We start from the raw sequence: 12,706 nt of genomic DNA, 5'->3' as shown, positions 1-12,706 counted from the left end.
CACAGTGGTACCCAGTAGTTTTTCTTACCTTCGTGGATTCTTTTATGTAGGTTTTGATCCAAAGTAGCCATCATTCTGCTCCTTAGGTCAGTGGTAGCTGCTGCAATTTTTCTTTCCTTTCTGGCTCAGTAAAATAACTCAAGTTCACCTTGTATTTTTCCTCGCCAGACCTGCAGTTTGATATTTCAAGGGAATTCTGCCTCTTTTCAGTCAGAAACTGTTTTATAGATAATAGGTAGAATTCTGGGATTCTATTTGTTAGTATACTGTTACTGCTTCTAGGCTTCTGTCGGTGTGGAAAAATGTGTGCACGTGTGCATGTTTATGATAAGCTTTTACTAAAAGGTTCAGTACTAAATAAAACACTATAAAGCATCTACTTTTAAAAAATTTTTATACATGAGTATCATAACTCCTACTAAACAGTACATAGGAGTTCCTGGGGGCAAAATGGAAGGTTCCTTTGTACCATACAGGCCTTCTCAATTCCTAACAATAATTTTTCCTTTAAAAACGTTTCTCATGATACTAATGCAGAGGGCATGTACTCCCATTGGATGCTGTCCTGCAGTACTTGTTGAGGTATTAGAGCAGCTGGTGACTCCATTCAATGCTTATACGTTGTGATGTAGTAGTTTCGTGAAGACATTCCAAGAAATGATCATTTCTTTACCAGCATCATGGAATATTGGCAAGTTTAAACCCTGATGCTGGCTGACTTTGGGGGTGGGCCGAAGGGAACATCTTAGTCTAGTTTTTGGTTTCTTCATGAGAAATTGGGTATCATAATGTCTGTATATCCATAATCTCTGTGAGGATCAAACATGGACATACATTGTAAAGTGGTGAGACAATACAGATGTATTGAATTACGGGGATGGGTGCGTTTTCGTGTAAACTTTAGGTAACGTGTTTTAGAAGACCAGTTGCCTTTGCTGAAACAAACAGTAAAGTCATTTCTCTTTGTTTGCTTATCCACCTCTAGGAGTGAAGGATATATCCCAAGTAATTACGTCACAGGGAAGAAATCCAACAACTTAGATCAATACGAGTAAGTAGCCTTGTAAGAGTGGGGAACCAGAAACTGTCGTTTTCCTAATTGTGTAAGACATTTTAAAGATGAAGGGATGACTTCAGTGTCTTTAGAAGGTGCTGACATATACTTAATTCGGGTGCCTGCCCTAGTAACAACGTGAGACTTCTCTCTAGAAGACATTTTCTTTGAATATCTTGTGTGGGAATACCATTCCTTCAGCAGGCACTGTTGAACTGGGTTTGAACAAGCACAGCTCAGCTGAGTTTGAAGTAAATATCATTGTTCATTCATTCAAGGTAAGGGAACATTTCCTAGAGGAAATGTTTCATTGTGGTTTTTTTTTTGTTTTTTGTTTTTTTCTCAAGTGAAAATAACACTGTGTGATTATGGTTTTTTCTTTTAAAACTTTGAAAACAGGAAAAAACATTACTAAGGAAATATTTTGAATAAGATTTGACCTTTGTCATTAATGATATTTTTCTTTTTCCACTGGGTAATGAGTGCGTTTTGAGTTTATTTGTCTTCCTGCAATTAAATGGTCTTTGAAAATATTTTCATAGCTGCATTATAACTCATTCAGTCACAAGTTTATAAAATGTTTTTTGAGTTCTTGGCATTGATCTACTGTTGGGTGAGGGCCAATGGCTACAACCAGTATATGGACACATAATAATACAATTGCCTTCTTATTAGAGAGGTATTGGATTATTTCAGGTGGTTTTGCTATAGTAAAATAATTGGGATAACCTCCTCTGCTGCCTTAAACCATCTCTCTGAGATCCTTTGTTGAGACTCCTGATGCATACTGCCCAACTTTACAGCAACACTTCACTTTCTATGTCCACAGGCAGTGCATAGCCAGGTTCCAGTGCACAGCCCATGGGTATCACTGCACTGTGGCCCTCCTGAGGCAGGATGTTAATATGATATGACTCCTTAGAGCAACAAGTGGTTCTCTGCTCTCTCTCCATGATGACATGGGCATCTCCTAATCTAGAGGACCACCAGGGTCTGATAGCCCAGCATCAGTGGCATGGTCCTTTAATGTCCATGCATACGGTGTACAATTATGTACTATATAGTGTGTTTTTATCAAATGGACTGTGTGCCTGACCATCTTTCCACAGGATTGGGATGGAGCTGAAGAACTCTTATTGCCTAACATCTTTGTGTTTTCTGTGTATGTAGTAGATATGCAAATGCTTACCCTATGCTATAGTGGTCTTTACTGTTTGCATAGTGGCATACTGCATAGTTCTGTAACATAGCACTTGAGAGCTGTTGCCTACTTCATGGAGTCTGGGGCGGGGGGGCTTGTAGTAGATTGTAGGTACCATGGGCATAGTGGGCTATATGAGCTAGGTCTTTTAAGTGCACTCTATGAGACTTCCTTAATGACAGTTGCCAGACTATGTATTCCTCTGTAGTTTCCTTATCTTAATAGATAATTATGTAAACTACAGTGGCTTGGCTCTTAAACATGTCTTAGGAAACTATAACAAAATCCTCAGAAACACGAATATGCCCAAAGGCTCAAACTTCAACTGATCTGAAATGACAGGACCAAAGACTACTGATAATATATTTCATGGAAGCCAGACATTCTTGGTATAACTATGAAGATTCCTTATGGCTCACAGGATGTCAAGTAAGGATTGTATTCCTGGAGTTTGTAACTTGGATACACGAGTGTTTGGGTCATAGCGCCACTTGGAAATGTAATCTCATTGAAGAACTTTTCTCCTCTGGATGACTCCAGTGTGGGAGTCCCTCAGCATCTGCCAGGGATGGGAGTCCAGCTTGGCATTATGCTGGGCAGCAAGGCTGAAGGCTGTCCTCAGAGTCCTTGCTTTGTGCCTCCCTATGCTTGGTTCTGTTTTGTTGGGGTTTGCCCACATTTGTTGGGTTAGTAACACATCTTGCATGTCCTCATGGAGGTTGAGACGAATGTGTTTCTGTTTGTTTGGGCCAATTAGGAACCCCAGATCTCTGCTGTTCTTGGGTCAGACCCAGGTCTACCAAGGTTTTCAGTAATGTAGTTTGACCTGTACACCTCTCAACATTTTGGATACTAGAGGTTCATTTCTAGAGGTTCAGAAACACACACACACACACACACACAGAGAGAGAGAGAGAGAGAGACAGAGAGAGAGAGGGAGAGAGAAGAGCTGCTATTAAATAGCTATTGCCAGTCTATTACCAGTTAACTCATCTATTTATTTGTTAATAACTCAATATATCTAAAGGGTCTGTACTTGTGTATTAATATTATTCAGCTGCACATTACTGTAACAAATCCCTGGTTTTAAAAAAATGATTTTGGCTTGTAGTTTTGGAGTTTGGGCTCCATGATATGTGATAGTATTGTTTTAGCATTGTTGTGAGAAAATAACCATGGTGGGAACATGCGCTAGAACAGACCTGTTTGATCATAACTGGAAAGCTGGGAGGAAGGGACTGGGTCACTCTAGTCTCCTCCAGAGATGTGCCCCTGTGGCACAAGAACTTCCTATAAAGACGTTTCAGTAAGAGGTTGCTCGGCCTTCCATTAGTGCCACTCTGGGCACCAAGCAGCCAGCACACAGGACTTTGGCACACAGAGTGAAAAGGATATTGGCACAAGGCACCCCGAGACCAAGTTCTGAGCACAAAGGAGATTTATTTGCCTCAGAGGGACAGAGGACAGGGAGTAAGGAACAACGACAGGAGAGAGATAGAGGAGGAGGGAAAAGAGGAAGGGAACAATGGAGAGGGGGAGAGGTGGGAAGGGGTATTTGTTCTATGGGAAGGGTGAGAGAGGCACAAAGACCACCTCTGGATAGAAGAGAGAGACATGTGACTCATGGGCAAATGGCAGTTTATAAAGGCAAATGGGGAAACCATGTTTGGATGAGGAGTTTAATGTTGATTAGGTGAGCTGAAGGCGGCTTCTGATTGCTGGACTTCAGGGGCTTCTGATTGCTGGACTTCAGGGGCTTCTGATTGCTGGACTTCAGTACTTTGATCACGGGACCTTGGCAGTCAGCCTCAGGAGGAGGAAGTGGCCAAATAAGGGAACAGACCTTGGTGGCTCGCTGCAGGAATATTAGCTAATGGTTTTTAGCAAGGCAGAGGGGATAGTGAAGGGGAAGGCCTGCCAGAGCCATGCTTGCTGTGCTCGTGCTGACTAGAATCCCTTTGGTGTGGGTAGAAACCACAGTCTGTCTAAAGGATGCAAAGATCTTTTTCAGGAGTCCGGAGATGCTGCAGAAACAAGTCTCTAAAACAGGTTTCTAAGAGCAGCTTCCTGTGCCAGCATCCTCTCTGTCTCTCTGTCTCTCTCTGTCTCTCTCTGTCTCTCTCTGTCTCTCTCTCTCCTGATGCCTTTATCCTTTCCTGGGATCTGTGTTTACAGTGTGAGGAGAGGACTACCTTGTTTTCCTGGCTATCTTACTATCTTCTTAAAGCCACATTGTAGCTCTCCAAGTTTCCTGCACCTGAACCAAGTTTCCCTCCCTTGCTTTCACCGCGGAGATCTAAAACTGGACCTTCTGTTTGTTGATAAATAAGAATTTTCTAATTTACACATCTTGCTAGTTAATAGTGACTAACTAGCTACCTTTTCTTAACCATATTGTGTGTGTGTGTGACAGTTCTGGGATCTGACAAATATTTCTTATATCATCAGAAAAGCTTTAGAGATAAAATGAATCCCTTCCAATTTATTACCATATTTCAATTGCATTCATAAACAGCTTGATCATATGGTCTGCACTGACCATAGTACAGTTCTGTTGAATTTGGCCTCATTTCATAAAGTGTGATGCACAGGTCGATCCTTCCTAACCTTGGCTCATCACCACAGGCTCCAAAGTCATTACAGGGTATTGCACTTTTCTAGGCATTCAGGTGCTCTCTAAAAACACTCAGGTGACAGACAGACAGCTTTCTTATCTTGCATTTTGCTTGTTGTGATTTTACCTTTCTCAATCAGGGGGGAGCCTTTGAATTCTCTTGTCTAGGGTGTCTGAGGCTAAAATCCAGAAGCCTGTTGTATGAATTTTGCGGGAAGAAGCAACACACACACACACACACACCCCTACTGAACTCACAACAGACCAAAATCCAACTTGGCGAACCAGTGAGTTTTATTGGAATCACTTATGGGAATATGGGTGAGGGGTCACTTACAGGAACAGATATGACTCCAAGATAGATACACCGCCAAAGCCCACCTCAGCATGGGAACCTAGAGCACACTGCACAGCCTGCAGGCAGCTCCACAGACTGAAGCACATTCTTCCCAAGTGACTCCTCTAATCCAAACCTCTTTCAGACAGCTTGGCGAGTTTCAGCTTCTTCTTGGTGACCTGATAGTCTTTCATTCATCTTGTCTTGCCTGTGAGTGACTCTCAGCAATCTTTTACTGTTTATTCCTAGAGAGGGAGTAGATCAGCAAATCTGGTCAGTTTCAGGGACTTCCTGAAGCTTTTTTTTTTTTTTTTTGACTTCTTTACCTTCTGTGTTATGGAGCTTCCTTCAGGATGGAATGTTTCAATCCCAGAGAATGTGCTACCCAACAGGATCTTTAATCACTAGGCTGGGACAATAGTGGGAAATTCAGATGACCAAAGAGGCCCCAGTGACTTTAGGACTTTTGAGGTTTTTAGGAATTTGACTGTGATGGAGGATTTATTGCCAACTCAAAACATCTAGCAAAACAAACTTAAAGTTGAAGGCCCGAGAAAATGATCTTAGTCATACTCTTTGGGGTCCATTTGCTTATAGTCACACGGAGGCATGATACTGGGGGGAGCTGAAGGGCAGACTGTCTCTAGGATAAGGAAGGGGATGGCAGTACTCACAGAGTCTTCTCAAAGGCCAAGAAGGGACAGATATGTGTGACTCAGGGTATGGACCAGGTGGGAAGGAGGGCAGGTACTCAGGACAAGGCACAGAATTGATGTAGAGGCTAGGGTAACCACAGGGTCTAGGGGTGCTGGACATCAGGAAGTCTGGAGTGCCTGGATGGCTGTTCAGGGTTGTTCCTTCTTTCTTGACCCTTGAGCTGTACATGAAATTCAGTGAACTGGTACCACAGTGACACGATGACCAGCCACACAGGTAGATGGGGACTGGAATAAGATATAGTTTGAATTCAAGACAGTAATGTAAAGTGATATTTCTTGCGTGGGTTAGTCATTGGAGCAAGATTCATTCTTGTTATGAATGTTGTCGTAAAACATGGGAACTGATTCTTTTGTTAAATGGTAAGGACTGATGAAATATGGCACCTCCATGCCCAGAACTTGTATTGATTTGCAAAGCTATCCTGTGACAAATTCAGGTTGTGACATACAAATAACCTTTGATCCCATCTAATACATGAGGGCATGCATAACATGTGGGTAAGAAACGCCTTGTGGTATATTCATGATAATTCGTCATTGCTATTGAGATTGCGAGTGTTCTTACCGTGGTTGTGTATCTTATTGATGTGTTTGTTATTGGTTTCCCATATTAGCTTTCTAGTCGTACTATGCATGAAAGGTAATTTTCAGAAGCTGACGAGCATCTCTTTCTGATCAGGTGGTACTGCAGAAATACCAACAGAAGCAAAGCAGAACAGCTCCTCAGAACGGAAGTAAGTGTGCGCCCTCGGTTTGCAAGTGGCATTTCAGCCCAGGTTAATTTCAATAAATCCTTCATGTGTTGTTCTGTATACTTATTCCTAAGGCCTGAAATGGCTGTGATATAAATAAGATACAAGCTGTCTTTTTCACAAAACTTAAAGGAGAGTACTGGGGTGTTAGTTTACTGGAACAAAGAGCCACAAAGCGAGTGAACCTCAAACATCAGAACTTCATCACTTACAGTCCATCCCTGACAACATGGTTGAAGGGACTCGGGCTAGCTTGAACGTGGTAGGCATGGCTCTAGCAGGTCTTGCCCTTCTCTCCTTTTCCCTCTGCCTGGCTAAAAACTGTTAGATCATAGTCCTAAAGCCACCGAGGTCCATCTCTTTATTTGGCCACTTCCTCCTCCTGACTATGAAGGTCCAGCTATCACAGTATTGAAGTCTGGCAATCAAAAGCCACCTTCGGCTAACCAAATTAACATGACCAATTAAAATATAACACTGAATCCTAGCCCATTCTAAGACACACCTCCCCTTTTTTCTCATTTGTTGGGTGTTTTTCTCCAGGAGTCAGAAATCAACCACTTTAACTTTTCTTTCCTGCTTAATAAATGATCTCTCTGTGAAAACAGGTGTTTGGGTGTAATTTGTTTCTAATCCAGGGTCCAGGAGGGAACCCCCACTGTGCAGAGGGGTCTCCTTCAATGGTCAATAGGATTGATTGCTTCTGGGACCTGTGATGGAGGGCCTAAGTCCCTCTCCTTGGCTTGGAGACAGCTACCCACCCTCCCCACTTTATCACTGTTTTTCTCCATGCACACATTTCTGTCTCTGTTTACATCATCTCATTTAGTAAGGGTACCAGTCATACTGAACTAGAGTCCCCTTGATGACTATATTTTAATTTAATGACCTGTGCCAACCCATAGTATGTCAAAGTACAGGCACATTCGGAGGCTTAGGACTCAGCTCTTTGGAGTAGAGCAGAGAGACTGTGGATGGGCCCTCGGGAATCTGCATTGTGAGGGACCACCCACCCCTGAGCAGCGTTTACTAAACCACTGGTGGCTCATTTGCTGCTTTGATTTTAGCGTTTCAATGTATTTTCTTTCTTGCTTGGTTTTACTTGTTTTAGGATAGTTTACCTTAATATTATGTGTTGTACTTTATAAGTGAAAACTTAATAACCTGTAGTCACCTGTTGTAATAAACATGATGAATTTCTGAAACCTTAAAGTGAAATTAGAGGGAAAGACAGTATATGCAAGGGGGAAATTGTGCTGAGCTGAGGGGGGCCTGGTTGCTCTAGGGCAGCTTTCTTCATGCTCCAGGTCTGTAAGATAGGGAAGTTGGCCCAGAAGCCGAGGTTTCAGCCTCCACATTTTACTTTCTAGTTGTTTTACTTAGTAATAGTTCAAGATGTTGGCTCTTCTGTGTGTGACCAAGGCTTCGCTGAGCACTGAGTGTAGGTTATACTACAAGGCTTGGTCCCACCCTAGGATCCTTACTGGTTTCCCAGAGACCACACACCCAGAGCTGTTGGTTTCTGCTACCTTGACAGCTTGGCCTTCAAATTCTCTTTTGTCTCATTGGCAACTGACTAGTCAGGTGACCCGGGGAAAGTTACCTCATCTTTTTGTGTCCCCTCTCCTTACCTGTGAAATAAGAGAAGAAAACCAAGAAAGTGTATTACTCAACTGGCTGTTAAATACTCAAATGAGCATTAAATTACGTATGAGGCTACATTTAAAAAGATTAGGTTTTCAAAATGGTAGCTATTATTATTATTATTATTATTATTTAATCCACGAATTCATGATCATAATTATTATCTCAAATTGTTATCAGATAGACTTGGGGGGCTTTTAGTTCCACTGCCTTTCTTATAAATAAGAATAGAAGTTATTTTTCAACTCTGAAACACATTTTTTGTCTTGAAGTAATATGAAAGCTAAAGAACAGATATGGATATGGTGCCATTGACAGCGAAGTGTCTGAGATATATAACTTCCATTTCCTGCCCTTCAGCTGGGCTCTGGTGGGAATGTCAGCATTACTCTGCATGATTTGAATTTCTGTGGGAGTCACCCCCTCTCCTGTGCTATGTATGGCATTGGATGCTGAATGACACAGGAAATCGAGGGTACTGAAACACGGTCTCGTAAAGAGCACTGAGGTTTTTTTTCGGGATAAAGGCTGTGTGCTAGGAATTGACACTGCGAGGGATTGAAAGCTCCTACCAAGCATGGGGATGGCATGACCTGAAACCTAGAAATAGATTCTCAATGGTTACTTTCACAAGCCTGTGGCTTACAGCACCGTGGGACCTACCTGGTAGCACTGCAGAGGTCCTGAGACACTAGCTGCAGGCCTCACTTCAGCATGGCTGCGAGGCTGTAGTCAGGGACTGCGAGTGTGCCTCCTCCAGTCCTTTCCAGCCCAGGAGTTCCGGGCAGAAAGTCATGTGTGTGGAAAATTCAAGGGGCGCTATTCAGTTGCTCTTGTTGACAGCTGAGTTTTCTACACAAAGGGTGATCGAAAAACAATGACGTTAAACTCTTGAATCTTTGCCAGGGCACTAGTAACTGGAATTTAAAAAAGGAATTTCTTCATTTGGTTTTTAGGATAAAGAAGGTGGTTTTATGGTGAGAGACTCCAGTCAACCAGGCTTGTATACAGTCTCCCTTTACACAAAGTTTGGGGGGTAAGTCCTTATACTCTGGCTTTTTTTTAGTGGTTGCTTTATTTATTTATTTATTTATTTTATTTTATTTTATTTTGTGTGTGTGGGGGTGCATGGGTATGCAGCACGTGCATGTTGTGAATGTGTGTGTGCAGGTGTGTTCACCTGTGTGTGTATGCAGGTGGGACGAGAGCTTGGCTTCCAAATACCTTCCTCAGTGGTTTCTCTATTTTGTTTGTTTGCTATAATTTTCCATCCAGGGTTTCTCACTGAACCAGGAGCTCACCCTCTGGCTAGCCTCACCGACCAGTGGGCTCTTGGGATCAGAGAGCCCACTCTCTCTGCCTCTTCCCACCCTTCAACCCTGCAGAGCACTGAAGTTCCAGCCACACGCTGGCGCATCTAAGCTTTCTAGGAGTGCTGGGAACCTGACCTCATGTCCTTACACTTTCATAGCAGGCATTCCATCTGCTTGAGCTATAATTTTTTTTCTTTTAATTCGGTGTTTTGATAGGACCTCCTCCCATGTTGCTTGTATGTGGTCCTAATTTTCAAATAGGAATTTTCAGCATTAGAAAAAAAAATGTAATCTTTAGTTCTAAAAGCTGAGCTATTTTATGTCCTCTTCTTTTTCTCTCCAGAGAATTTCCCTATAGTTTTTCAAATATGTGGATGCGTGTGTCTACATACATGTGTATCTATGTATACCCAAACAACATACACATACAACATGTATGTTGAGAATATCTATGGAAGATAATTATTGTGCCCTGAGCTATGCACAAAGGATGCTACATGGAGTAGAGTGGGCTTTAGTAGCTTAATGAGGGCCCCAGACAGGCCTGCATGCAGCCATGGTAGTATAAAAGTGTGTGTGGGGGGGGAGGGGCTGTTATTAAGACACATTTCACTTATTCCTTAGTGACATCTAAGCTGAGACTTTATAGCAAGACAGGAAGAAGCCTGAGTGAAGGGAGACTTGCTGACTCAACAGTGAGAGGAGATGGTGAGGGCAGAGACGCACAGGGAAGGTCTGAGGTGAATGTGGAATGACAGAGATGACAGGGTAAAGGGAGGTGGGGTGCCTACGACAGGCTGACAGATGTAGAAGCTGACTCCAGGTCGCCTCGGGGCCAAGGAACCCAAGCTCCACCCTAAGGGCGATTATGTATCATCTCGAGAGCATTGGAAAGCAGAGTTCCTAGAAACCTGTATTCTACAGAGATACCTACAAGGGGCGCTGTCTCTGCTTAAATCCAATCCGTTCCCTTTGAGAAGGGAGAGGGTTCTAGGCACTGCAGGTCTAAGTCTCTGCAGGACAGAAACGAACAGCAAATTAAAATTCTACTGCTGCTGACCTGATGGTTCATGGTCTCATTTCCATTCTCATGCAAGCAACTGAGTTATTATTGTGACCACTTTCAAGACTTCCACCAGTTGATGTGAGTCAAAAAGCTTAGGGCATAGGAAAAGTAATATTTGTGTCAGGAATAGAAAGGAGCCCGTAGAAAGAGATTCTACAGAGATTGCCCTATAGATAACATCCACACATGAAGTTCTGTTAGTACTACCTGCATGGTTGACGTTAGCTTTCTGCTCCCAGAAATAAGACTCCGACTCCAAGTATATTTACAAATACCTTGGTCATATAGCTAGGCTCTTCTCTGACTAGAATCATAATTTAAGATAACCCATTTATTTTAACCTACATTCTGCCACATGGCTGGTTACCTGTGCTCATGTGCCATACATATGTCTGTCTCATTACATCTTTCCCAGGCCAATCTCCTGCCTGGCTCTCTTCCAACATAGCATACCTCTGGTCCAGCAATTTTAAATCATTGAGAGTAGATAGACTGGTCCAGTTTAGCAGCTCCTTTTCTACTTGTGTCTTCTTTATTTTGGCCTCTCTCATAGATGATTTGTAATGCCATCACAGCCGTAGAACTTATAGCCACCTTTATTTTGATAATTTAAAACAAGTAAAAACAACAAATACAACTATTATTATTATTATCATTATTATTAATTGAGACAGAGTGGTTAGCTTGGGCTGTCTTGGATTTGCTCTGTAGATAAGGCTGGCCTCAAACTCACAAGGAACCTATGTGTCCTTGCCTTTGCCTCCCAAGTGTAGATATCAAAGGCCTGGATTTATTTATTTATTTATTATCTATGTACCCTTGAAAACATTTATATCAATTCTCATTTCTTTTTCCCTTCTTTGGAGATTAACACCTATGGATAAATACACTTATGCTGGGTGTAAAATCCTGTTTTATTTTGTCTTTCTAATAGAGAAGGCTCATCAGGTTTCAGGCATTATCACATAAAGGAAACAGCAACATCCCCAAAGAAGTATTACCTGGCAGAGAAGCATGCTTTCGGGTCCATTCCTGAGATCATTGAATATCACAAGCACAATGCGGCAGGTGAGTGGGCTATGAAGACCCGTTTTGAGTATTAGTGATCATATGCTCAGATATTGTGATGGATTCTTCAAAAGGTAGATTTTTTTTGTAGTTATCTCTAAAGTGTGACTGAAGTAGAATTATTGCATATTAAGAACATTCTGTATCCAGAGAAAACCCAGAAAGCATAATAGACTTCATAGGATACCATGTTCCCATTACAGGACTGTAGGTCTTTAATATCTGTGGAAATTTCCACCTTTGTGGGTTTTAGCCTTGGCACTAAACTAAAATTCCAAGATATGCCTACTTTAAGAGCAACCTAGGAGGCTAGTTTGGAGGATCATGTGAGTCAGAGAATTCAATGCTAGTCTGAGCAACACAAGGAAGCCCCCTCCCCCATCTCATCATGTAAATGTGAAAAATGTGTGTGGAGAGGGCATAGATGCTTTCAGATGAGCCAGGGGTTCAGTTAATGCTAAAGCTTTCCAAGAGACAGAGTACATACACTTTGCAATTCATAGTGAGGTTATGTCCTGATAAAAGCGGTATAAACTAAAGATGCCTTCAGTACAAAATGTATTCAATACAGCTAATCTACTGAGCACCCTGGCTTTGTCCCATGGTACTCTGTAGAGTACCAGGGGGTGACCCTCCTGGTCACATGACTGGCTGGGAGTGATGGCTCATTACACCTGGAAAGTATCCTGTCTTACAACACTGGCCCAGGAGAAGACACAGTTTACTCTCCCCAACAAAGGTCTAGTTTAAAAGAGATGATTTTCATGGTACGCACATTGCTGTGGTCCCGTGCTAAAGCTGACCCACCGAGACGTGAACCACTGAAGGCGACAGATGATCGGATAGCATGTCCCACAAGCTTTTTCAACAGCCTGAATCTGTGTTACATCCAACACCAAACAAACAGCAAGAAATAAGGCTTCCACAAGCAGGTTTCC

At 42.4% G+C, this 12,706-nt stretch overlaps 1 protein-coding gene across 6 annotated transcripts in view; it reads left to right on the top strand.

The window, feature by feature from the left end:
- The window catches only part of Tec (tec protein tyrosine kinase), a 122,591-nt gene that overhangs the window by 89,790 nt on the left and 20,095 nt on the right, over nt 1-12,706 (top strand). For all 6 annotated transcript variants that reach the window (XR_015046939.1, XM_085836753.1, XM_085836755.1 and 3 more), the window contains 4 exons: nt 986-1,051; nt 6,605-6,659; nt 9,278-9,357; nt 11,635-11,768. Coding sequence is in view for 5 of the 6 variants with exons in the window: in XM_085836753.1 (XP_085692879.1) it covers nt 986-1,051; nt 6,605-6,659; nt 9,278-9,357; nt 11,635-11,768 (335 nt within the window). In the remaining variant the exon portion in view is untranslated. The remainder of the gene's footprint in view (nt 1-985; nt 1,052-6,604; nt 6,660-9,277; nt 9,358-11,634; nt 11,769-12,706) is intronic.

This window comes from Mus caroli, unplaced genomic scaffold (assembly GCF_978045245.1).
Source record: "Mus caroli unplaced genomic scaffold, Mus_caroli_1 scaffold_4, whole genome shotgun sequence".
NCBI classification, from domain to species: domain Eukaryota; kingdom Metazoa; phylum Chordata; class Mammalia; order Rodentia; family Muridae; genus Mus; species Mus caroli.
This window is presented reverse-complemented; position numbering and strand designations above follow the sequence as displayed.